The 22,274-nt window shown below is 45.2% G+C and overlaps 1 protein-coding gene across 1 annotated transcript in view; it reads left to right on the top strand.

The window, feature by feature from the left end:
* Window positions 1-22,274, top strand: part of NOTCH2 (notch receptor 2) — a gene marked incomplete in the record, with an annotated part of 169,899 nt that overhangs the window by 117,354 nt on the left and 30,271 nt on the right. The window contains 11 exon segments of the mRNA XM_070077788.1: window positions 783-938; window positions 1,405-1,593; window positions 2,842-2,955; window positions 3,769-3,882; window positions 5,105-5,338; window positions 10,111-10,221; window positions 14,333-14,525; window positions 15,819-15,964; window positions 17,640-17,753; window positions 19,213-19,332; window positions 19,759-19,911. Of these exon segments, the coding sequence (XP_069933889.1) occupies window positions 783-938; window positions 1,405-1,593; window positions 2,842-2,955; window positions 3,769-3,882; window positions 5,105-5,338; window positions 10,111-10,221; window positions 14,333-14,525; window positions 15,819-15,964; window positions 17,640-17,753; window positions 19,213-19,332; window positions 19,759-19,911 (1,644 nt within the window).

Genomic DNA, 22,274 nt, shown 5'->3' with positions numbered 1-22,274 from the left:
GGAGAGCAACGTGGAGGATGGATGTGGCGGAAGAAAGGACTTTCTGCCCAGAAATTCTGTAACGTTCTGTCGATGCCTTTCCAAAGGTTCTGCCCACAGCTTTGTGGAAGATGACTTAGCTAGCTGTTCTTAAGTTAATTGCAGACTGGAAAATCCAGTTCCCATGTGAACTCTACAAAACAGGAAGCTTATAATATCTTCAGAGACCTGGGGGCACCTCAGGCAGGAATGCTGTTGCTATTGCAAGTCTGCTGAGGTAGATGCTGATAAAGTTCAGTGGCCTTTTCTTCTGAGGCTCCTGAAATGCTAGTGACCCCATGATCACCAGGTATAATGATTTGAGGGAAGCAAAATGCCAGATAAAATACAAGATGCATAGGATATTTGAGATGTACTTATGCTAAACATTGTTTCTTGCTTATCTTAATTCAAATAAAGCTGGACATCTTCTATTCTTACTTGATCTCTGTTATACTGTTTGGAGGCTGTTTCCATTTTCCTCTCTCCTTTATTTTCTGTCCTGTTTATGGCTGTGCGCTGGAGGAGAGCCCAGCTGAGGGCTCAAGGTCAGAGCACTCGGGTTGTCCAGAGCAGCCAGTTGCTTTGCTGATGACTACAGAACATCCCCAAGGTAGGATCAGGCAAAGAGGAGGTTGCCTCTACAGCTCCATGTTGGGGTTTTGATGAACTGCTTATAAAGTTTTCCCTCTATGGTAAATGAGAAAACTCCTTCTCAAGTGAGGGACATTTTCTGTGTTCTCCTTTGCCCTACCTTGCAACAGGTCTCTTGTGTCATCTGGATGATGCATGCATCAGCAACCCTTGCCACAAGGGGGCACTGTGTGACACCAACCCTCTGAACGGGCAGTATATTTGCACCTGCCCACAGGGCTACAAAGGTGCTGACTGTACAGAAGATGTGGATGAATGTACCATGGGTGAGTACAGAGAACCTTCCCTCTTCCTCAGAGTGTCTCTCTGGCTTAGCAAGTGTTTGAAGTGAAGCACATCTTACTGTAGCAGCATGTTATGTCCAAACCTCGGATTTGTCCCATTCTATGCCCAGACTTCACAACTTACCTTTTCAGCATAAACGTGTGTTCCATCCAGGGAATTAAATATATGGTTATTCTGTACGTGATTTTGAGTGTAAAGCCTGACTTCAGGGACAGGTAAGACAAAAGAATGGCAGAGATGCATAAGAGAGGAGGTTACCCTAATTTTACTAATTAGGTTACCCTAATTTTACCTAATTTTTAAATTAGGGAGGAAAATAGAAAATTGAGAATGTGTTTTTTGAATATGGCCCTGGTGTTGTAACCATCAGCTGCCCTTCTGTAGTTCACATTTGTGAAAACTCTGTCAACTGCTTGGATCCCAGTAATTGGAACTTGTGTCTTACAGCCAATAGCAATCCTTGTGAGCACGCAGGAAAATGCATGAACACAGATGGCGCTTTCTACTGCGAGTGTCTGAAGGGCTATGCAGGACCTCGCTGTGAGATGGACATCAATGAGTGCCATTCAGACCCCTGCCAGAATGACGCCACCTGCTTGGATAAGATTGGAGGCTTCACGTGTTTGTGCATGCCAGGTGAATGGGCTCATTACGGTTGGGGTTTAGAGAGAGAGGCTGCGCTGTATTTCTCTTAGTGGAGCTCTGAGTACCCTGTAGCAATGCTATGTGCTCTGTCAGCATTTAACCTCCAGTGTTGAGTGGGGGCTGTAGGGAGTCAGGTTGCTAGGCAAACCCATTCCTTAGAGAAGAAGGCAGTGTTGGAATTTTTAAAGCTATGTAGACCAAATTAATCAAGCCAGTATGTCGAAATCCAACTCCATGTAATAGAAAAGTTTAGAAGCAATTTACTTAAACGACTGCTTTAAATGTCAAACATTTCTGATCCCCTGATATATTATAAATACTATATGGTATTCCTGAGTAGAAATAAAATTTCCCCATATTTATAAAGGAACTTGCTATTTATCCAAAGTAAGGCACATGTATAGTTGTGTTCTGGAGCACTTCTGGAGAGATTGTCTCTTGTATCCTCAGAGGACACAGCCAAATCCAGCCTGAAACGATGGCTAACATTAGCTGTTCTACCTCGTCCATGGTGCCCACCGTTGTAGCCCTCCCACCTTCACCTGTACCCTGAGAGCAACAGCAGCTCCAGCTCACCTGGTCTTGAGGAGCAGAGAGTGGGAACAGTGTGAGCCTGGCACTGTCCAGAAAGCATGCAATGGTCACAGAACATGTGGCTTTGCTTACATGGGTCTTTCCAGTGTCTTTGGGGATAACATCTTCCTCTTCACAGTAGCAATATTTCTGTCCTCTCATTCTTTTTTTTTTTTTTAAGATTTATTTTATTTATTTGAAAGAGTTACAAAGAGAGGTAGAGACAGAAAGAGAGAGATTCCATCTGCTGGTTCACTCCCCAAGTGGCTGCAACGGCCAGAGCTGAGCCAATCCAAAGCCAGGAGCCAGGAGCTTCTTCCAGGTCTCCCACGCAGGTGCAGGGACTCAAGGACTTGGGTCGCCCTCAGCTGCTTTCCCAAGCACATTAACAGGAAACTGGATTGGAAATGGAGCAGCCAGGATTCAAACCAGTGCCCATATGGGATGCCAGCACTACAGGCAGCAGCTTTACCCACTACACTACGGTTCTAGCCCCATGTCCTGCTGATTTACTTATGGGGATGATTTCCCATCACAGTAGAATCCCTTGTTACTTTGCAGAAAATGTACATGATAGAGGTTAGCTATCATTGCAGATTTATGTTTTCTTGGCTGGAATATGACCTTCTATCTTTGTAAACTACTTGTGTGGCCCATTTTGTTCAGGTTTCAAAGGTGTACATTGTGAACTGGAGATAAATGAATGTCAGAGCAACCCTTGTGTGAACAATGGGCAATGTGTGGATAAAGTCAATCGTTTCCAATGTCTCTGTCCACCTGGTAAGTGCCCGCTGCCTGCCCTTGTTTCCTTTTAATGCACAAAGCTGAGTGACCACAGGGGAAGGAGGAGGGTGAGAATGTGTGTGGGCTGCACATGAGGAAATCATTAAAGTGAGTACTTGGTGAGAGGAGTGTGTGTGTATAGAAATAGGGAATTTGTTTTAGCTAGTATATCTTCCAAATCCTTTGTGGCCAGAAGTCCAAGTCTGTTCTTGAATGGTCCATGACCTCTCAGTCTGTGTATATTTCCATGCCCCCTACAAGCCCTAGTTGTAGGCCATTCAGGACTTTATTATTTTCCCCATGGCTCATACTCTTGAAGCTCTTCTGTGAGATTATTACTTTTAGACAGCTTCACTCTGTGAGCCCGGAGTCCAGAAACAGACAACATATGTCAGTGGTTCCCAAGATGCTGTGTCTCTCCTTTGTTCCACAAGCTGTTTTGAACATGTGCCACATGGTCTGCCACAGACTGGAGCCCTCCCAATGTTTCTTCAGAGGGAAGTTCCCTTCTGCCTTTGAAGCTACAGTTGTGTGTTTGAAGGCTCCACCTGTACTATTTACAGCCCTCCCTTGCTATCCTGGAAGTGAAATTTGTGCTGTGCAATACAGTGGTGGAGACATACCACAGGTGCCTCTGTTCCCTGAAACTTACCCACTTCACTCCAGTTCCCTGCTGGGGAGAAGCATTCTGTGTTTATTGACCCAAAGGCAAAAGCCCAGCCAGTGCCCTAACCCACCTTCCTTGGGCATCATCTCATAGTGAAGGAAGACACAGGATGCTCCTCTGACTTGTTGCTGTGCCTTTTTAAGGTTTTACTGGGCCAGTGTGCCAGATTGATATTGATGACTGCTCCAGTACTCCATGTCTGAACGGGGCAAAGTGCATCGATCACCCGAATGGCTATGAGTGCCAGTGTGCCACAGGTAGGCTGCTGCTCCCACGTTGGGTCCCTGGGAGGTCTCTCTAAACCATGTAGATGATTGTCTTCTCCTGGCTGCTTTGCCAGGCCATTCCACATCCAGGCGCTGCTCTGTGTTTAAAGAGAGCTTTGCCAGCAGACTTTTCTGCTGCTCTCTTGTCGCCTCTTGCAACACCTGCCTCCTTCCCTACCACAATCAAAGTCTGGCTCAGAAATTCCCATTTGGTGTCCATGTCTTTCTGGGACAGATTTTGGCAAAGTGGGTTTCCAGCTGGTTTGCTAGACTCCTTTGGGAAAGAGAAGAATCTCAGTCGAAAGCTATTTTTCACTGGGGCTTCTCAGCAGGAGGCCTGTCTCTGTGTTTCTTGAGGCAGATGACTAAGAGAAGGCCCAAAAACCTAAGGGCCGAATGTCTGCAAGTGCAGTTTTCTGCCTGAGACACTCAGTGTACTTGAGAGCCAGGTATGTGACTGGCAGGTGCAAGCTCTAATTGGGAATGTTTGGGGCCTTGTTGATGACTTCTGTTGCTAGTGCAGGAAGTTAATATTTCTGTTGCTAGACCTGTTCAGATCAGGCCCTCCCAGAGGAGTCATTTACCTCCCCCTTCTTTTGTCATGCTTTGCTGCATGTTGGAGAAGTCTGAGGTTACTCTTCCCCTGGCCAGAGCCTCCTCGTGGAGGATGAGCTTCACTGGAGAGAGCTGCACAACTCTGACTAAGGTTTAACAGAGAGGAGGAAAAGGTTCAAGCCTTGAATGCTTGTAAGGCTCATCACTTTATTCCACAAGTGTTTATGAATAGGTTAATAGATATGCACAGCCCTCTGGGAGGGGTTGAGAGGGATAAAGACACGTTCTTGCTGCAGAGCTGGGGAGTTGAGACCACGAATATTTTGGGTTTAGGAGGAAGGGAATAAGACACAAACCTGTCAACGAGCAGCCCTGAGGCTGTTTCTCTCTGAAGCTTGGTGAGACATGAGGACGCAGTGAAACACTCTTCAGTCACAGAGGAATTTCAGTTCCGCACATCTGACGAGGGCTCTCACCTCTAGCACAGCTCCTCCGTCCTGCTTCCTGAGTCCAGCAGGGAGTTCCTGTTGCTCAAGCCCAGCCATCTTCACTGCTGCAGTCATGGGGTGTGCAGGGTAAATGGAGGTAGCTACACTTGGGCTCAGGTGTGGCACGTCTGCCTTGTTTTGTAATTTCCTTGGTGGATTCCTCCCCCAAGGTTTCACTGGTGTGTTGTGTGGGGAGAACATCGACAACTGTGACCCTGATCCCTGCCACCACGGCCAGTGCCAGGACGGGATTGATTCCTACACCTGCATCTGCAACCCTGGGTACATGGGCGCCATCTGCAGCGACCAGATCGACGAGTGTTACAGCAGCCCCTGCTTGAACGATGGTCGCTGCATCGACCTGGTAAACGGCTACCAGTGCAACTGTCAGCCGGGCACGTCAGGTAAGCCCACTCTGCTCATATTTGGCTGGGGCTTTCACAGGTTTTCAAAAACAAGGAACACAGATGTTCTGACTTTCTTGGCATGTGCTCAGAGACCTTTAAAAGCAGTCCTGATTCAGAGAAGCACAGTCAAAGCCACAGAGATAAATATCTCAAAGGCAGACGGCTGGGGCCACTGGAGACGTTAGACACAAAGCCTTGCCAGCCTGATGATTGTGTGTGCGTGTGTGTTTTGATCAGTGGAGGCACACCACTTCGAAACTTGACATTTTTACAGTTGAAAGACCCCTTGTCTTATAACTTGGTTTTCTTGAGGCCCAACCCCACCCAGATGAATTCAGCCCCTTCTCTGCCTCCCTCCCAGTAGTCTGCTTTCTGGCTCACAGTCCAGGCTCTTTACCGTGACGTTTTCCCTGTGCCACTTGTCTCTGGTGGGCCTGCGGCGTGCTGGGACTCCAAGGCAGAGCAGACTTTGTGGTATATCCCGGTGCCTGTGAAGTAGACTGCGGAGCTGCCGTTTCATTTCTGCTCTCTGACCCTGGGTGAATGGCTGCTTGTTGTGGGGCCAAGGGCTACTCCTTGTGGGGGAGATTCTGAGTTATTTTCTCAGGCAGCAGCATTTCACAGGTCTCACTGGATTCTGTTTTACTTATTAGAGGAATGATCATGGCCTAAACTATGTGGAACAGACACAAAAGTGCCCTATCCCAGATCAAAGGAAAGTGCGTTAGTGGAAGATTAAGCAGTGTGTGCCTTTGTTAGACGGGGACCTGCCAATATAAGGGAGTGATTTATTGAAACTCCTTCTGGACTTAAGGAAAATGGTCTGTGTCGAGGGCAGAGGTAGGGGAGGTGGTTAGCTGCCCTCATTTTACTTTGTTATTTCCAAATCCATTTCTTCAAACTTGTCAAAGGCTCTGGTCTTCATCCAGGGCCTCATACATGCCAAGTTTGAAAACAAAGTCCTTTTTGAATTGCTCAAGCATACGAAAAACATCCCATGCCTTCACAGCTGAGAATGCCTTCCCCCTCCCCACATTTAGATAACTCGCTAAACGGGCTGAATGGATCTTTGTGAAACCTTCCAAAAGCAACTTGCTTCCGGGCTGGTCCCCAGACATGAGAAATTGCAGTGCGAAAGAAATGTGAGAGATTTACAAGCGATTGAATGGGTGCCTTTAGAATAGAGGGGCCGTGTGAGGCTCTGCTATCACTCCCACGCCAGCAAACGTGCTGGAGACCTGGGTGAGTGGTGGTTTGGCAAGCACTGTGTTTTCTCTGGGATTATATCCCTGTGCCCGGGTGTCTCAGGTGTGTTTTCTGGGGAGGACAGAGAGGGCAGTGGTGTATGTAGCTGTCACTGAGGAAGGCAGAAGAAAATAAGAGTGGTCTGCAGCAGGCAGCTTGGAAAGCATGCCCCAGAATCTCTCAGAACCCTGCCAAGTCCATTCTTGCAGCTGTTTGGAGAATTAATACAAAGAGATTCAGACAACACAAAGATGCGTTGGTCTGTACTGGGCAGAGAGAGAGGTGGCCTGTGCCAGGGCCCTGGGTGGAAAGTCCATTAAGTGTGGCATGATGAGCTAACACTGAAGTTCTAGAGTAAGATGACGCCTCCATTTATCAGGTGGTCTGCACTGGCAGTCTGCAGTTTGGAGGGATGGTCACAGTTTTCTGGCTAGACTTGTGGTGTTCACTCATGGATGTTTAGAGTGAGATCCACCACCCAGGTCACATTCCGTGCCTTCTTTCACCTGTGCTTTAATGTGGTCCATTGCTCTAAGGAAGTTTCTTACATTATCAGCTAGCAGAAAGCAACTTGAGTTAGCTTAAGGAATTGCCTATAAACAAGCAGACAGAAGGGAAGCAGTGTTCAATGAAAACACACAGAAGCTTCTTAGAGATTGAAAGCAAGAATTGCACAATGAGGCTTTGGAGAGAATTGTAGGAAGCAGTGTGATTTGTAGACTGGAGGTCATATATGTCAAAGGTCAGTGTTCCAATGAGAAAATCCCAATTGGCTGGCTTCATCTAGGCATCAGTCCTGCTCTGATGAACCATGGATATAGGACTGCAGCCACACTGGATCCCAGGGCTTCAAGGAGCTGCCTTCATGGATTGGGAGTAAATAGAGTTGTCAGTCAAGGGTTAGAAACATCTTTAATGATAGCCAACGTATCCCAAGGATTCTAAAATCCCCCCTTCATTTTTGAGTAGTAATACTGGAGAGCCTCATTCATCACAGAAATATAGTATGTCATGATAGAGAATAGGGGTGGTCGCTGAGCACAGCAGTAGGGACACTGCTTGGAGGTCTTGTACCCTAAATGGGAGTGCCTGGCTACAGGTCCTGGCTCTGCCCCCTGTCCGGTTTTCTGCCAAAGTTCATTGTGAGAGCCAGTGGTGATAGCTCAGCTAGTTGGGTCCCTGCCACTCCTGTGCCACTCCTGTCTTGACTTGAGTTCCAGGCTCCTGGTTTCAGCCTGGCCTACTACTGGCCATTGTAGCACTTTGGGAGTAAACTAGCAAATGGGAGATAGCTATCTTTGTCTTTCAGTCTTTGAAATAAATAAATGAAAGTGAACTTTTAAGAAAATGTAACAGGCCAGCACCGCGGCTCATTAGGCTAATCCTCCGCCTTGCAGCGCTGGCACACCGGGTTCTAGTCCCGCTCAGGGTGCCGGATTCTGTCCCGGTTGCCCCTCTTCCAGGCCAGCTCTCTGCTGTGGCCAGGGAATACAGTGGAGGATGGCCCAAGTCCTTGGGCCCTGCACCACATGGGAGACCAGGAGAAGCACCTGGCTCCTGCCACCGGATCAGCGCGGTGCGCCGGCCACAGCGGCCATTGGAGGGTGAACCAACGGCAAAGGAAGACCTCTCTCTCTCTCTCTCTCTCTCTCTCTCTCTCACTGTCCACTCTGCCTGTAAAAAAATAAAATAAATAAAATTAAAAAAAAGAAAAGAAAATGTAACAAGAGAGATGATGGAGTGCTGGAGCCAGGAGATAGGACTCAGATGCTGACTGTCCTGCTCTAACTGTGTCACTGTGCAAGTCACCTGTGTTATCTGTGAAATTGATGTAAAGCATTTGACTTGCACATTGGGTGAGAGGACTAAAGCAAAGTCATGCAGTGACTTTTCGCAGAGTAATGTTTCAGTTAACTTCTAATGTTATAATTACTAAACATAGGAAAATGTGGCTTTGTGACTTGGAATGTTTGTTAGTTTGTATTCTTATTAGCAAGGTGTATTTTTAGGCTCTTTAGACTCTACCAAAATATTTTCCTGTGATACCCACAAACCATCACTGAATTCTTATGAAAGAAATAGTGAAATATATAAATGAATTTTTACAAAATAACGGTAACAGTGGTTGTTGATACACTCTAGTTTAGTTACTCATAACTAGACCTGTGTTGATATAGGCAGTCCCTCCCTGGTATCTTGGAAGAGACCGGGAGTAAATCAGTACACTAAGGAGAAAGTTTAGCTGTGATACTGGCAATTAGCCTCAAGCTAACAGTGATGGATGCAACTTGAAAAACTCTCATGCTGATTTGTGTATATGGATTATCTGCTCCCTTAGGGCCCCCTGTCACCCTCTTTGTAGAGTAGGGGCCCCCTGTCACCCTCTTTGTAGAGTAGCTTTTTTTTTTTTTTTTTTTTTTTTGACAGGCAGAGTGGATAGTGAGAGAGAGAGAGAGAGAGACAGAGGTCTTCCTTTTTGCCATTGGTTCACCCTCCAATGGCCGCCACGGCTGGTGCGCTGTGGCCGGCGCACCGCACTGATCCGAAGACAGGAGCCAGGTGCTTTTCCTGGTCTCTCATGGGATGCAGGGCCCAAGCACTTGGGCCATCCTCCACTGCCTTCCCGGGCCACAGCAGAGAGCTGGCCTGGAAGAGGGGCAACCGGGACAGAATCCGGCGCCCCGACTGGGACTAGAACCCGGTATGCCGGTGCCACTAGGTGGAGGATTAGGCTAGTGAGCCGTGGCACCGGCCTCTCATGCTGATTTGAAAGCTCAAATTTAATGGCATAAAATGCTGTCAGGTGTTTTCCTCAAAATGACAGGTTTATTTATTTCACTTAATATTTGCTAAATCCTCAAGTCCAGTTTGACCTTGGCTTGTCTCTCAGGTATTCCTTCAGTTAAAAGAGGTTTTATTGGGGGGTGGGGAGGAAGCAGCTATTTAAGCTCATAATTCAGTCCTATAACTGCTAATCTAGAGTAACTTTACATACCTAGAACTAGATGCACTTCTTGTTTCATCACAAGTATTCTTGTTGCATCACAAGTATTCCTGTATTAATAGTATTCTCCTATTGTAGATGTACACTCAGAGCTGGGGACTTAATACTACCATGAGATGAGTCATTTTAACTTGTTCTCCAGAGCTAATCTAAGTGAAACTGGCTTTTTTGAATCTTTAACTATGAGCATGTGAGTGTGAAGAATGCAGTGACTGTTCGTAGCATTTGGTGGCTTCATTCCTGCTGAGATGCTAGTAGTTTCAGTTCCATTCCTTTTGCACTGTGCTCCTGTGAACGTCAATACGGTGAAAAGGCAGATAATGGCTACGTGTGGTTAATAAAATCCTCTTGGCCTCAAGATCCCCCTGAGCAAGTGGAGTCAATGCACTGTGTTTTGAGAGCTGCTGTATGATTCTGCACAGGACTGGCAGGGTTCTCCTGAGATCTCGGAACAGGTAGCATGACAAGCAGAAAGCACTGGTGGTTCTGTGGTAATGGATTCCTGGTTTTCCCTTTGCAGGAGTCAATTGTGAAATCAACTTTGATGACTGTGCGAGCAGCCCTTGTGTCCATGGAGTCTGTGTGGATGGCATCAATCGCTACAGTTGTGTCTGCTCCCCAGGATTCACAGGTACAGCTGCTTCTACTAACCCCATCTCTCCCTCCGCCCTCATGCTCTGGGAAGATGGTATCTTTTCCAATGGCTCCTCTGCCTACGTCTCTGTGGGAAGTTAGAGTTCCACTTCCATGCTTTTCTGTACCAGCTTTCTTTTTAAAGGTCTTCCCTAAACTGGAACTGCCCCTGGAGAGGCACTTGCCATTACTTATGGGTTATAGACCATGTGTTTATTACTGCGTAGTAGTAAAAGGCGGGGCAAGGGAGGTCATAACTTGGAGAGACCACCCTATTTTGGCTAGCATGAATAGGTCTTTTTGCCAGAAAGAAGAAAGTAAAAGGCGAAGATGATTTTGAATGTAACTTTTCCTAGTATATAAAAAGCTAGAGGCCAGCGCCGCAGCTCACTAGGCTAATCCTCCGCCTTGCGGCGCCAGCACACCGGGTTCTAGTCCCGGTCAGGGCGCCGGATTCTGTCCTGGTTGCCTCTCTTCCAGGCCAGCTCTCTGCTGTGGCCAGGGAGTGCAGTGCAGGATGGCCCAAGTGCTTGGGCCCTGCACCGCATGGGAGACCAGGAGAAGCACCTGGCTCCTGCCATCGGATCAGCACGGTGCGCCGGCCGCAGCGGCCATTGGAGGGTGAACCAACGGAAAAGGAAGACCTTTCTCTCTGTCTCTCTCTCTCTCACTGTCCACTCTGCCTGTCAAAAAAAAAAAAAAAAAAAAAAAACTAGAACATGCATATGTGCACGTACGTACACATGCACACACCTCTCTCCTATCTTGACTTGTTAATATTTCCTGTATCTTTTTTAATTATTATTTTTTTCTCAAATAAACCTTTTATTTAAGGAATACAAACTTCAAGCATTTCACAAGTACGATTTTAGGAATATAGTGATTCTTCCTACCACACCCACCCTCCCACCCCTCCCATTCCCTGTTTCCTTTATCTTTTAACCAGCTGATTGAAAAGTGCTAGAGGCTCCTGAGGAAAGCTGGGTTCCCTCACTGACACCTAAGGTTGTTCCTGGCACTGGCAGAGGGCACCCAGTGCGTGTTCTTTGCTTTCTGGACAGACGATGCCACACACAGCAGGCAGTCACGTGCTGCCACCCTGTCCTAATCCCTGTGTGCAGCTTTGCAGCTTATGTGAGAAAGTGCCCTCAGAGCTTTCAGCAGAGCCTGCCAGGACCAAATGAAGCAAATACAGCCACATAACTGCCGGGAGCTTACCTGGCTTTCTTTTCACAAACATTTGTCCTGCTGGGTTTGACTGTGGGCACCAGAGAGGAGTATTTGTGCCCCAGTGGGCGCCAGTGTCCCCTGCTCAGTGGACGATCTCTAAGAAGCTGGGTTTGGTGATGCTGTCACTGTGGAGCCTGAACCCTGTGTCACTGAGTCAAGTGGCCGTCGACTGAATACACAAAGTCCCTGCTGGATAGGATAAGAGTGCATGCTGTTAAATGGATATAGAAGGAATCAGTGACATCTGTTAAGGTCTTGTTTTGAGTGAAGCACTAAATGAAGTGTCTGATCTCACTGATGTCAGCATGGGATTGATGAAAAACCAGAGCTTGGTGAGGGCCAATAGTGTTGCCAGGGTCCCACCCCAGGCAGTCTATGCAGGACCCAAGATCCTTTCCACTGCCCTGGAGAGGCTTAGAAAGAGCCTGTCGTGGCCTCTTTGGGGATTTATGTAAGACTTCTGCTGGACATTCTTGTTGTTGAAATGCCAGTGATTCATAGTCTTTCTTTTTAACATTCGCAAGCCAGTAAGGCCAAGAGGGGAGAACATGGGCTAAAAATACTCCAACATAAACTAAAGGTGCAGCATGACAGTGCATGGCCAGGCAGTGGAATGTTTTGGTTACTGGGTGGTGCCTGCTCCTAGAACTATTTTCTATGTTGGGGATGTTTTTGTAAAAGTCAGCTGCTGAACACATCAGTGCTGACTGAGGTGTATGCTCATGAGCAGTGAACAGGAGGTGCTTTATTCTTTCCCCAGCTTTATTTTAATCCTTTTTCTACCCACCAACTTACTTAAATCTGTCAAAGGTATTATTGAGGGTTGTTTTTTTTTTATGTTTTTGTTTAGGACAAAGTTCTCTGTTCTCCTAGGACCTCTTTCTGCTGTTTGATTAAAAGGGGCCAGGTAAAGCTTAATGAGATGCTCCTATAAAATGTTTTTCAGTTTTACAAAGCACCTTCCTAGCCTTTGTCTTGGGGAAAGCACTCCATTGAACAAATGATGCAAGGGAGGGTGGGAGCTCCATGTGCCCCTGGCCTCAGCAGTGAGCTGTGGGGTGAGCACTGTGAGTACCCAGAAGGCAGAACTTCCTTAATCATCGCTGTCAGGCATCTGGAGCAGTGCCTTTCACAGAGGAGACATGTTGCTGAGTGAATGTGCAGATGAATGGGAGGGACTCTCATACTCTCGTACCTGTTGTCACTCATTAGCACCAACTTGCTGAGTGTCTGCAGAGTCAGAAAAATGGTGTAGCTTCTCATTTCAGTGGACACTGAGCCTGTCGAGGTGCATGGCCTTGCACTGGGCATTTCTGATGCACAGTGGACACTCCTTGAGGAGGGACCTTGCTGGTGAGGCAGCTGTCAGTCCACACACGTACAGCACTGGGAGGCCCTTAACACTCTTGCATAAGGATGGTTTCAGAACTCATTCTGGAAAGGAAAATGAATAAAAGTTAGCAACAAAACTTGGCTTCTGAGGAGGTGCTATCAAATATGAACCAAGAATGAAAAACGCTTTTTCTTCCTATCCTCCACTGGATTGCAGGCCCAAGGTAGCTCCTATCGAATAGTTCTGGCTCATGTTTTGGTCTTGGAGATGATAAACATCTCCAAGAATCAGCGATCGAGGTCAGAGCAGTAGTATTTTTAAACAAGTTATTAATAAAACACTTAAGAGGAAAACAGCAACCGCTTCCAGATTATGGGTCTTTACCACAAGAACCACCAATAACGGTGTAGAGAGTAATGGAGGGTGAAAAAATGTTAATACCCATACTTTGAAGGGGTGTGTATCTGTTTCATTTGGAATTTCCTGTTCTAAATGTAGGGTTGTGTTTTCCTGAATAAAAATGTCTGTTTTTATTTGAATTAGAACTTAACTTCCTTGAAATTTATATTCATTCTTATCAGTTACTTATTGTCACTCATTTACAAAATTACGCACAATCAATTTTGTATCATTTTGGAATATACAGTTTGGTCTTAATTATTCAAAACTTAATGAATCAAAACCGTTGCATAACTGGCCATATTACTGTGTTCAGCCTAATACTGTAAAGATCAGATGTCTTAAAACAGCAGACGTCTTTTCAAAGTTCAGTCTTGGTGCTGTCTTAGAGGAGGAACATACTCGCTTCAGTTTCCTGTATCCCATTATCAGCAGTATTAGCGGATGATAAGCAGTTAATTGTCAAGAGCGGAGTTTCTCAAAATCTCCATGTAAACCACATATTTTAAGTCTTTCACATGTTATAATTTGAGAACCACTTGGCTAGATTGAGGGTCCCTGCATTGTTTTTTGAATTACCAGAGAACAATAAAATTATGCCTAGAGTACCTACTTCCTGAGGCAGAAAAATAGATTAATACCACTGTAGGAATGAAAATAGCCTTTCTTTTAATCAGCTTAATCATTAACTAAGTTAATCGTCCATTCACTAAGCATTCCAGTGAATTGCAGTGTGCCATAGATAGAAATACAAGATTTGACCAACTGAAAAAATGAATTTGTAATAAACCAGCAAGAAGCATACTAAAGCAAGCTTCTTTGGGTCTACTCAGAGCACTGTTAAGAGGAGCAGCCATCTCAGATGACACTTAACTGGTTTCTTTTTAAACCCTGTGATGTCGCCCCATTTCTAAAATGGAAGGAAAAAGAAATACTATTCAGTGTTTTGTTGCCTTTGCTTCATGAAGAAAAGTCTTCTTCCCCTTGTTTGTAATACACCAAGTGCTATTGGTTATCTCAGTCCTTAACTCTTGACACTTGGTGTCCAAGGCCTATGCAGGTGAAGGATGTCAGCACAGTATATCTCATTGCTGGCCTATTTGTTAAGCACTTGGGATCCAAGTAATGCTGTTCCCATTCTGTACAGGGCAGAGATGTAACATTGACATTGATGAGTGTGCCTCCAATCCTTGTCGCAAGGGCGCGACATGCGTCAATGATGTGAATGGTTTCCGCTGCATATGTCCTGAGGGCCCCCATCACCCCAGCTGCTATTCACAGGTGAACGAATGTCTGAGCAATCCCTGCATTCATGGCAACTGTACTGGAGGCCTCAGTGGGTGAGTAACTGCCATTAATAGTTTCTTACTGACCTGCATCAAGCCAGTTGCTTTTTAGTGCAGTAGCATGAAGAAGTCATTGGGAACTTGAGCTGAGACCTGGCTGAAGATTTTGGCCATTTGCCTGAAGGCCTTCCTGTCACTACTCTATCTGCAGGTGCTGGTTCCCACCTGCCATGACTGAGGGTCCAGGTGGAAAATTAGAAGGGATGTTTCCCTTACATAAGTAATCAGCAAAGACCTCATGGGAGGAGTCCAGGCTCATTTTAGGGGTCTCTAGTAGTCATGTTTTTTGGTGCTTATCATGGGATTGAGTTCTGCAGAATGCTCTTGCCTTTGGTTGCTGTCACCTACTTAATCATAGCTCTGCTCTGTTCCATCACAACGCCAGTGTGGGTTCTCAAGAAGAGCTGGTTCAACCAACTCTAAACATCGCCCTGAGAGTGGTGTGATGTGTTAGTAATTTTCTAGAACCATAGAAAGTGACCATAGGCCCTAAAAGATGTTCTTATACTCTTGCTGTGTTTGCCATAGAAGAGAGCTTTGGAAACTGGCCTTTCCAAATTTCCAGCAGGTGATAGAATGAAGTATGTATTTAAAGGTAAATGGGTAATGAAATTATTTTCAAAAATGAATTAATCACTTTTGAGGCCCCTTACCCATCTACCTGTTTCGGATGAGAAAACTGTCATACCTGATGACTACATTCTAAGTGCTTAATGGTGTTCAGATTGGAGCTTACATATATATGTGAAGCACCTTCATTTTTATGCCTTTCTTGCTGAATACTCAAGGTGCTTCATGAGGCAAGGTTTCATGTCAGCATGAATGAGGCTTAAGATATCCCAACAGCTCTGAGTCTCTGCTGCTGATCTATTTTCTAGGTGTATATTTTGTACCAAAAACAAGTGATACTAAGGTTTGCTTTACCTTAGTTTTATGTATACTGCAATAGGTTGTGCAGATTTATCCATGTCAATGTTTTCTTTCAGACTAGCCCGATATATTTTAACATTCTTTACATGTGAAATTCCATTATGATTAATTTCACTAGCTACTTAGGGAAGCACATGTCTCTTCATTGGATATACCAGAAGGGTACACATGATTCACACCATGTGCAAGATGGTAGTAGTATATGGTAGTAGTAGTATATGTTCATAGAAGAGCAGAAATTAGATTAGCTTTCCAGGGAGCTCTGGCTTCTCATTTCTTTACCAACTTGTGCATTTCTCTCTATGACTCAGTTGTTCACTAATACGTTCCACTGTATAAAATTCTATCTTCTTTCAGATATAAGTGCCTCTGTGATGCAGGTTGGGTTGGTATCAACTGTGAAGTAGACAAAAATGAATGTCTTTCTAACCCATGCCAGAATGGAGGAACTTGTGACAATCTGGTGAATGGATACAGATGCACTTGCGAGAAGGGTTTTAAAGGTAAAAAGCAAAGTACATCTTCCTATAGTGGTTCTTTGTCTTATTGTTGCATGCATACTGCTCAACTCACTTGTTTGTTTCCCTTTCCTTTTTCTCATTCATTCATGCAGCAAACATATTGCACAATTAGTATTTGTAAGGCACATGGAGAATAAAAGCATTCATGGTTTCTACCTTTAGCCTAGCAGAGAGGTGAGCTGTTCAAACAATAATATTTAAGATGAGCAGTTAAAACTCCACTTACAAAGCTTGTGAAAAGTGTCAAGATTGTAAGCGTTTTGGCCTAGATGTGATGTCTGTGATAAATCAAATAGATTATGGAAGTAGACTGAAAATATGTCGCTCCCCGTCTTCGTGGAGGAACGACACTAAACCCTGCCTAGGCTTCATATCCGAGTCACAGCACCATTATGTCGCTCCCCGTCTTCGTGGAGGAACGACACAGGACCTGCGCTGTTCTTTCGTCTGCTCGGCCCTCCCCGGGTTTGCTGCTGGTTCTTCCCGGGTTGGCTACCGTCCCTCCACCTCCGTGGAGGGACGGTCCCCCTGCCACTTCCCCACTTCCGCAGGGGAGCGGCACACCGCCAGCCGGCTCTCTCGGGGGCTGCACAGGTGTTCCTTTAGATAGATGTTCCTGGTGCATGTTGTCTCTCTCCTCCTTTATAGTCCTCTTCCACCAATCCCAACTCTGCTACCCACACGCCGAGTACGCTGCTCTCCTCCAATCAGGAGCAGCTCCTGCAGCTTGTCAAGTTGGTGACCTGTTTCAGATAGCAAGAATCCATGTGTTCAACAACCTTTTTTACATATTGAGATATTCTTAAATGCTTAACTGCCAATGATTTTCCGAAAAAATGCACACCAGTGGGAATTGTATACAAAAAAAATTATGTCACTGTTTTAGCATCAATTTTCTCATAGAAACTCATGAGAGGGAAATGTATGGGCAGATATTTTATGTTTGGACCCATCTAACCACTGATTCTTTGATTTCTCTTACTCAAAAATTGTGCCTGGCTATTTATACATCAATGTCTTTTAGATATTCAATATTTGAGTATCTGAAAATCTTTTGCTACTATATGTTAGTCATCAGTTTTCTGATAAATCATGTTACATTTACAAAGAAACTTGTAAGTTTAAAAGCACTTTTCTTTCTTTATCTCAATGGGATTTTTTTATCAATAGCAAAATGAAAATAAAAATGTAAAGTTTAAAGTCATATGCCCCTAGAATCAGGAAAAAACAGCTTTGTAGCTTAAGGGAGTTCCACATAGATGGTAGAGACTGGGCGTGTGAAAGAGTGGGCGCAGTCAGGGGATTTGATTAATGTATTCAGAAACATTAGCCCTTTTTCTGACCAGAAACATTGTACACAAAGGACTTCTGTTTAGTTGCAGCAACAGCTTTTCACCCTTAATGAACTTATTATTGGAAGACTACTTATATTTGGAGGTGTGTTAGGCTTTCAGACCATTCGAATAGACTGTTCTTCCATTCATTGTGTGATTGATTGGCTGCTGTCATTCATTGACTGTATGTTAGGGTCTTGTGGCTGAAACAAATGAACAAGAGTTCAGTTTCCTACTGCCAGGAGCATTCAGTAGTCATTGAGATGAGGAGGCTGACAGATGGCTTCACTCTCTGCTTGGGTTTTCCCCTCTTCTGTCTCCAGGCTATAACTGCCAGGTGAATATTGATGAATGTGCTTCAAATCCGTGCCTGAACCAAGGAACCTGCTTTGATGACATAAGTGGCTACACTTGCCACTGTGTTCTACCCTACACAGGTAGGTGCTTCAGGTGCCAGCAGGGACCTTGTCTGGTCAGTGCCTGCGTCTGAGTCTCAGTGCCCACGTCTGTAGGGAGTGATGCAGCTCTGAGGAGTCACTCCCTGGTTGCCCTTCCTGTCCTCACTGACTGGACCCTGAATGTTCAGAAGACACTGTGCATCCCAAGGCGCAAGTGATGGGGTAACTCATATGCTTTCTTAATGGTGATATTTAAAATGTTTCTTTTCCAAGTATATCTATGGCTGGAACCTGATTAGTAAATTCGGAGAGTTTAGTCCATCATTTGCATGGATTCTGTGTTTCCATGTCCTGGCACCATCAATCTTAGTTTCAGTAACACAACAGCCATTTATTGGTAATTTATTATGTGCCTGGTATTTTGTACACCTTGGGTTATTTATTCTAGTACTCAGTAATTCTATGATGTCAGAGTGTCTGTTGCTATTTTATACATGAGGAACCTGAGGCAAAGGGAACTTTAAAAGGTAAGTGGTAGATGGAGGATTTGCCCATGAGTCTCTTCTGAATTCCATCTTTTTTCCTCCTTGTAACTTGACATCCAGTGTCCTGCTGATAGGTGTAAAAGGAAACAGGTTACCTGGCAATCAGAGTTGCTGTGGTTTCCCCTCTCTCATGGGCTTTCTGTTCAGCCCATTCCTCTGGAGCAGATCAGCAGAGGTGGCAGGAGCTGGAGGCCATGCTGGTGCATGGTGAAGGTGCATCTGTGTAGCTGAGCTCCTGAGTATCTGAATCCTAGTTTTGGTGGTACAGAAACTAGCACACTTGAGTAATACAGGTGTCCAGTCCAAGTAACTGCTCATGGTAGTAACGGTGGTGAGAGAAGCCCTGGAAATAAGGACTTTGTGGCCATTTTTTCATTTATTCTAAAAAAATCCTCTGTAAGTTACATACTATCTGAATTCCTTTTTTTTTAATTAAAAAAAATTTATTTATTTATTTGAGAGGCAGAGAAAAAGTCTTCCATCTGCTGGTTCACTCCCCAACTGCCTGCAATGGCTGGAGCTGCACCGATCTGAAGCCTGGAGCTTTTTCTGGGTCTCCCACAAGGGTGCCAGAGCCCAAGGACTTGAGCCATCTTCTACTGCTTTCCCAGGCCATAGCAGAGAGCTGGGTTGGAAGTGGAGCAGCTGAGACTCGAACCATCGCCCATATGGGATGCTGGCACTGCAGGCAGCGGCTTTACCCACTACGCTTCAGCGCCGGCCCCCTGAATTCCCTTTTTATTTATGAAGAATGCACACAGAAAATAAATAACTTGCCCAAGGTCACAGAGTTGGTCACATTAGAGTCAAAAGTGAGAGGATCATGGGTGTCTGATTCCAAGGCTATCCGCTGCTTTAAACTTCAATTCTGAGAACGTCTCAGAATACAATTTGGGGACATGTTCATTTCCTTGGCTGATTCTCTGTCGTAAACTCTGTCATTTGCTTTCCAGGCAATAATTGTCAGACTGTCTTGGCTCCCTGTTCCCCAAACCCTTGCGAGAACGGTGCTGTTTGCAAAGAGGCACCAGACTTTGAGAGTTACACCTGCGTGTGTGCTCCTGGCTGGCAAGGTAACAGCAAGGGGTGGGGAGGCAAGAACTTTCAACAGAGTGGTCAGATGATTGCGTGGCTGGGAGGCCCTGGTGCTCTGAGGCCTGCTTATCCTTGTCAAGAACACAGGCTTTGCACAGGAGCTGCCTACTACAATGGCTCCAAAAGCTTTTCCATTGGTCATGTCTTTGGGGCCCCCTAGCGGCTGAAAGACTCCAACCCGAGAGTCTCAACCCATTATGTTCTTTCTATGGGGAATTTTTAGCACTTTGGCAGCAAAAGTATCTAGGGGACAAAAAAGTCTTCCTAGGAGCTCCTGAAGCAGGACACTAATCAGGATGTCCTTGGATTAGCCCCACCCACCGAAGCTAAGCTCATGCTCCATATAAACTTCTGTAGGAATCAGCCTCTCAAGACTAGGTGGTTCACTGGCCCTGTGTTTCTAGGTCAGCGGTGTACAATTGACATTGACGAGTGCGTCTCCAAGCCCTGCCTGAACCATGGTCTCTGCCACAACACCCAGGGCAGCTACATGTGCGAGTGTCCTCCAGGCTTCAGTGGGATGGACTGTGAAGAGGACATCGACGACTGCCTTGCCAGTGAGTAGCCAGCCAGCTGCTCTGCCTTGAGGGGCGGGAGAGCTCATGGGGGCTGCTGTCTCAGCCAATTTAGGCCATACCAGTCCTTTATGGCTTATCTTCTACACTAGTATTTTTTTATTTTTTTAAGTTTTTTTTTATTATTTTCTTGAGAGAGAGAGTTACAGAGAGAGAGGAAGTCACAGGAAGAAAGGGCTTCCATCCACTGCCCAAACAGCCGCAATGGCTGGAGCTGAAAGCCAGGAGCTCTTCGGGTCTCCCATGGAGCTGCAGGGGCTCAAGCATTTGGGCCATCTACTGCTGCTTTCACAGGCCATAGCAGAGAGCTGGATTGGAAGAAGAGCAGCCAGGACTCGAACCCTTGCCCATATGGGATGCCAGTGCCGTAGGCAGAGGCTTAGCCCACTACACCATAGCATCCACCCCTACATTAGTAATTTTAAAAATATTTATTTATTTATTTAAAGACCGAGTAAGAGAGAGAGAGAGATGATGATGACCAACCAGTTGGGTTTTTTCTAGCTTGGAGGGTATTATAAATAAAGCTGCTATGAATGAGTCTTTGTGTGGACATGGATTTCATTTTTTTGAATAAGCACATAGGACTGAAATGAGTGAGTCAGATGGTAAGTGTACATACCTTTAAATTGCCAAAATGTTTTCCAAGGTGGCGGTACCATTTCCATTCCCACCAGAGTTGTGTGAATACTCCAGTTGACCTGCTTGCTCAGGAGCACTTGGTATCATCCATCATTTATTTCTAGCTCTTCTAACGGAGTTTAAATTTATATTATACTCTATACTGATGATGTGTGGCATTTTTAAAAAATATTTATTTATTTATTTATTTATTTGAAAGAGTTACACAGAGAGAGGAGAGGCAGAGAGAGAGAGAAGAGAGAAAGATAGAGGTCTTCCATCGATGATTCACTCCCCAGTTGGCCGCAATGGCCGCAACTGCGCCAATCCGAAGCCAGGAGCCAGGAGCTTCCTCCGGGTCTCTCATGTGGGTGCAGGGGCCCAAGCACTTGGGCCATCTTCTACTGCTTTCCCAGGCCACAGCAGAGAGCTGGATTGGAAGAGGAACAGCTGAGACTCGAACCGGCGCCCATATGGGATGCCAGCGCTTCAGACCAAGGCGTTAATTAACCTGCTGAGCAACAGTGCCAGCCCCATGTAGCATATTTTCATGTGTTCTTTTCCCATCACTGTGTTGTCTTTGGTGAAATGTGTACTCAAATTGTTGAAAGGGTCCTTTATATTCTAGTTGTGAATTCTTTGTCAGATACTTGCCTTACAACTTTTTCCTCACTATGTGTAGCCTTTCTTTTGATCTTCTTTTGAAGAAGAGGGTTTTAATATTGATGAAATCCAGTGTACTGATATTTTTCTTTTTATGAGGAGTCTTCAGAAAGCTCATGGAAAATGAGTATTACAAAAAAAGCTGCAAGGATTTCAAAGTTGTTTTTGCAGCAGAATAAACTTATCTTTTAATTCTGCCTTTTTACAAACTTTGAAAACCCCTTGTAGTCTCCATGTATCTTGTCTAACAAATCTTCACCTAATCCAAAGTCATCGTATATCTCCAAGTTTTCTTCTAAAAGTTTTTTACTTTTAGCTCTTACTCATAGGTCTACTATCAATTTTGAGTTAATTTTTACGTGTAATATGAGTGTAAAATCAAAATAATTTTGTTTGGTAGCTGTACTAAAATACACTTACTATTTGTTCTAGATTTCTAGGTTAGGTGTTTTTTTTTTAAAGATTTTTTTTATTTATTTGAAAGAGTTACAGAGAGAGGTAGAGACAGAGAGAGAGGTCTTCCATCTGCTGGTTCACTCCCCAGATGACCACAAGGTGGGGCGGGGTGGGGGGGAAGCTCAGCTTCGAGCCGAGAGCCAGGAGCTTCTTCCAGGTCTTCCACGTGGGTGCATGGGCCCAAGGACTTGAACCATCTTCCACTGCTTTCCCAGGCCATAGCAGAGAGCTGGATCAGAAGAGGAGCAGCCGGGACTAGAATAGGCACCCATATGGGATGCCAGCGCTTCAGGCCAGGGCTTTAACCTGCTGTGCCACAACACCAGCCCCCTAGGTTAGATTTTAAATTAGCTTTCTAGGACTTTTTTCAGATACAATCATCTCTCTCTCTCTCTTTTTTTTTTTTTTTTTTTTTTTTAAGATTTATTTATTTTAAATTCAGAGATACACAGAGAGAGAAGGAGAGGCAGAGAGAGAAGTCTTCTATCTGCTGGTTCACTCTCCAGTTGGCCGCAACAACTGGAGCTGCACCAATCTGAAGCCAGGAGCCAGGAGATTCCTCTGGGTCTCCCATACGGGTGCACGGGCCCAAGCACTTGGGCCAT

Source organism: Oryctolagus cuniculus, chromosome 7 (assembly GCF_964237555.1).
Source record: "Oryctolagus cuniculus chromosome 7, mOryCun1.1, whole genome shotgun sequence".
Classification (NCBI taxonomy): Eukaryota; Metazoa; Chordata; class Mammalia; order Lagomorpha; family Leporidae; genus Oryctolagus; species Oryctolagus cuniculus.
The sequence above is the reverse complement of the archived record's forward strand: the minus strand, read 5'-3'. Positions and strand labels throughout refer to the sequence as shown.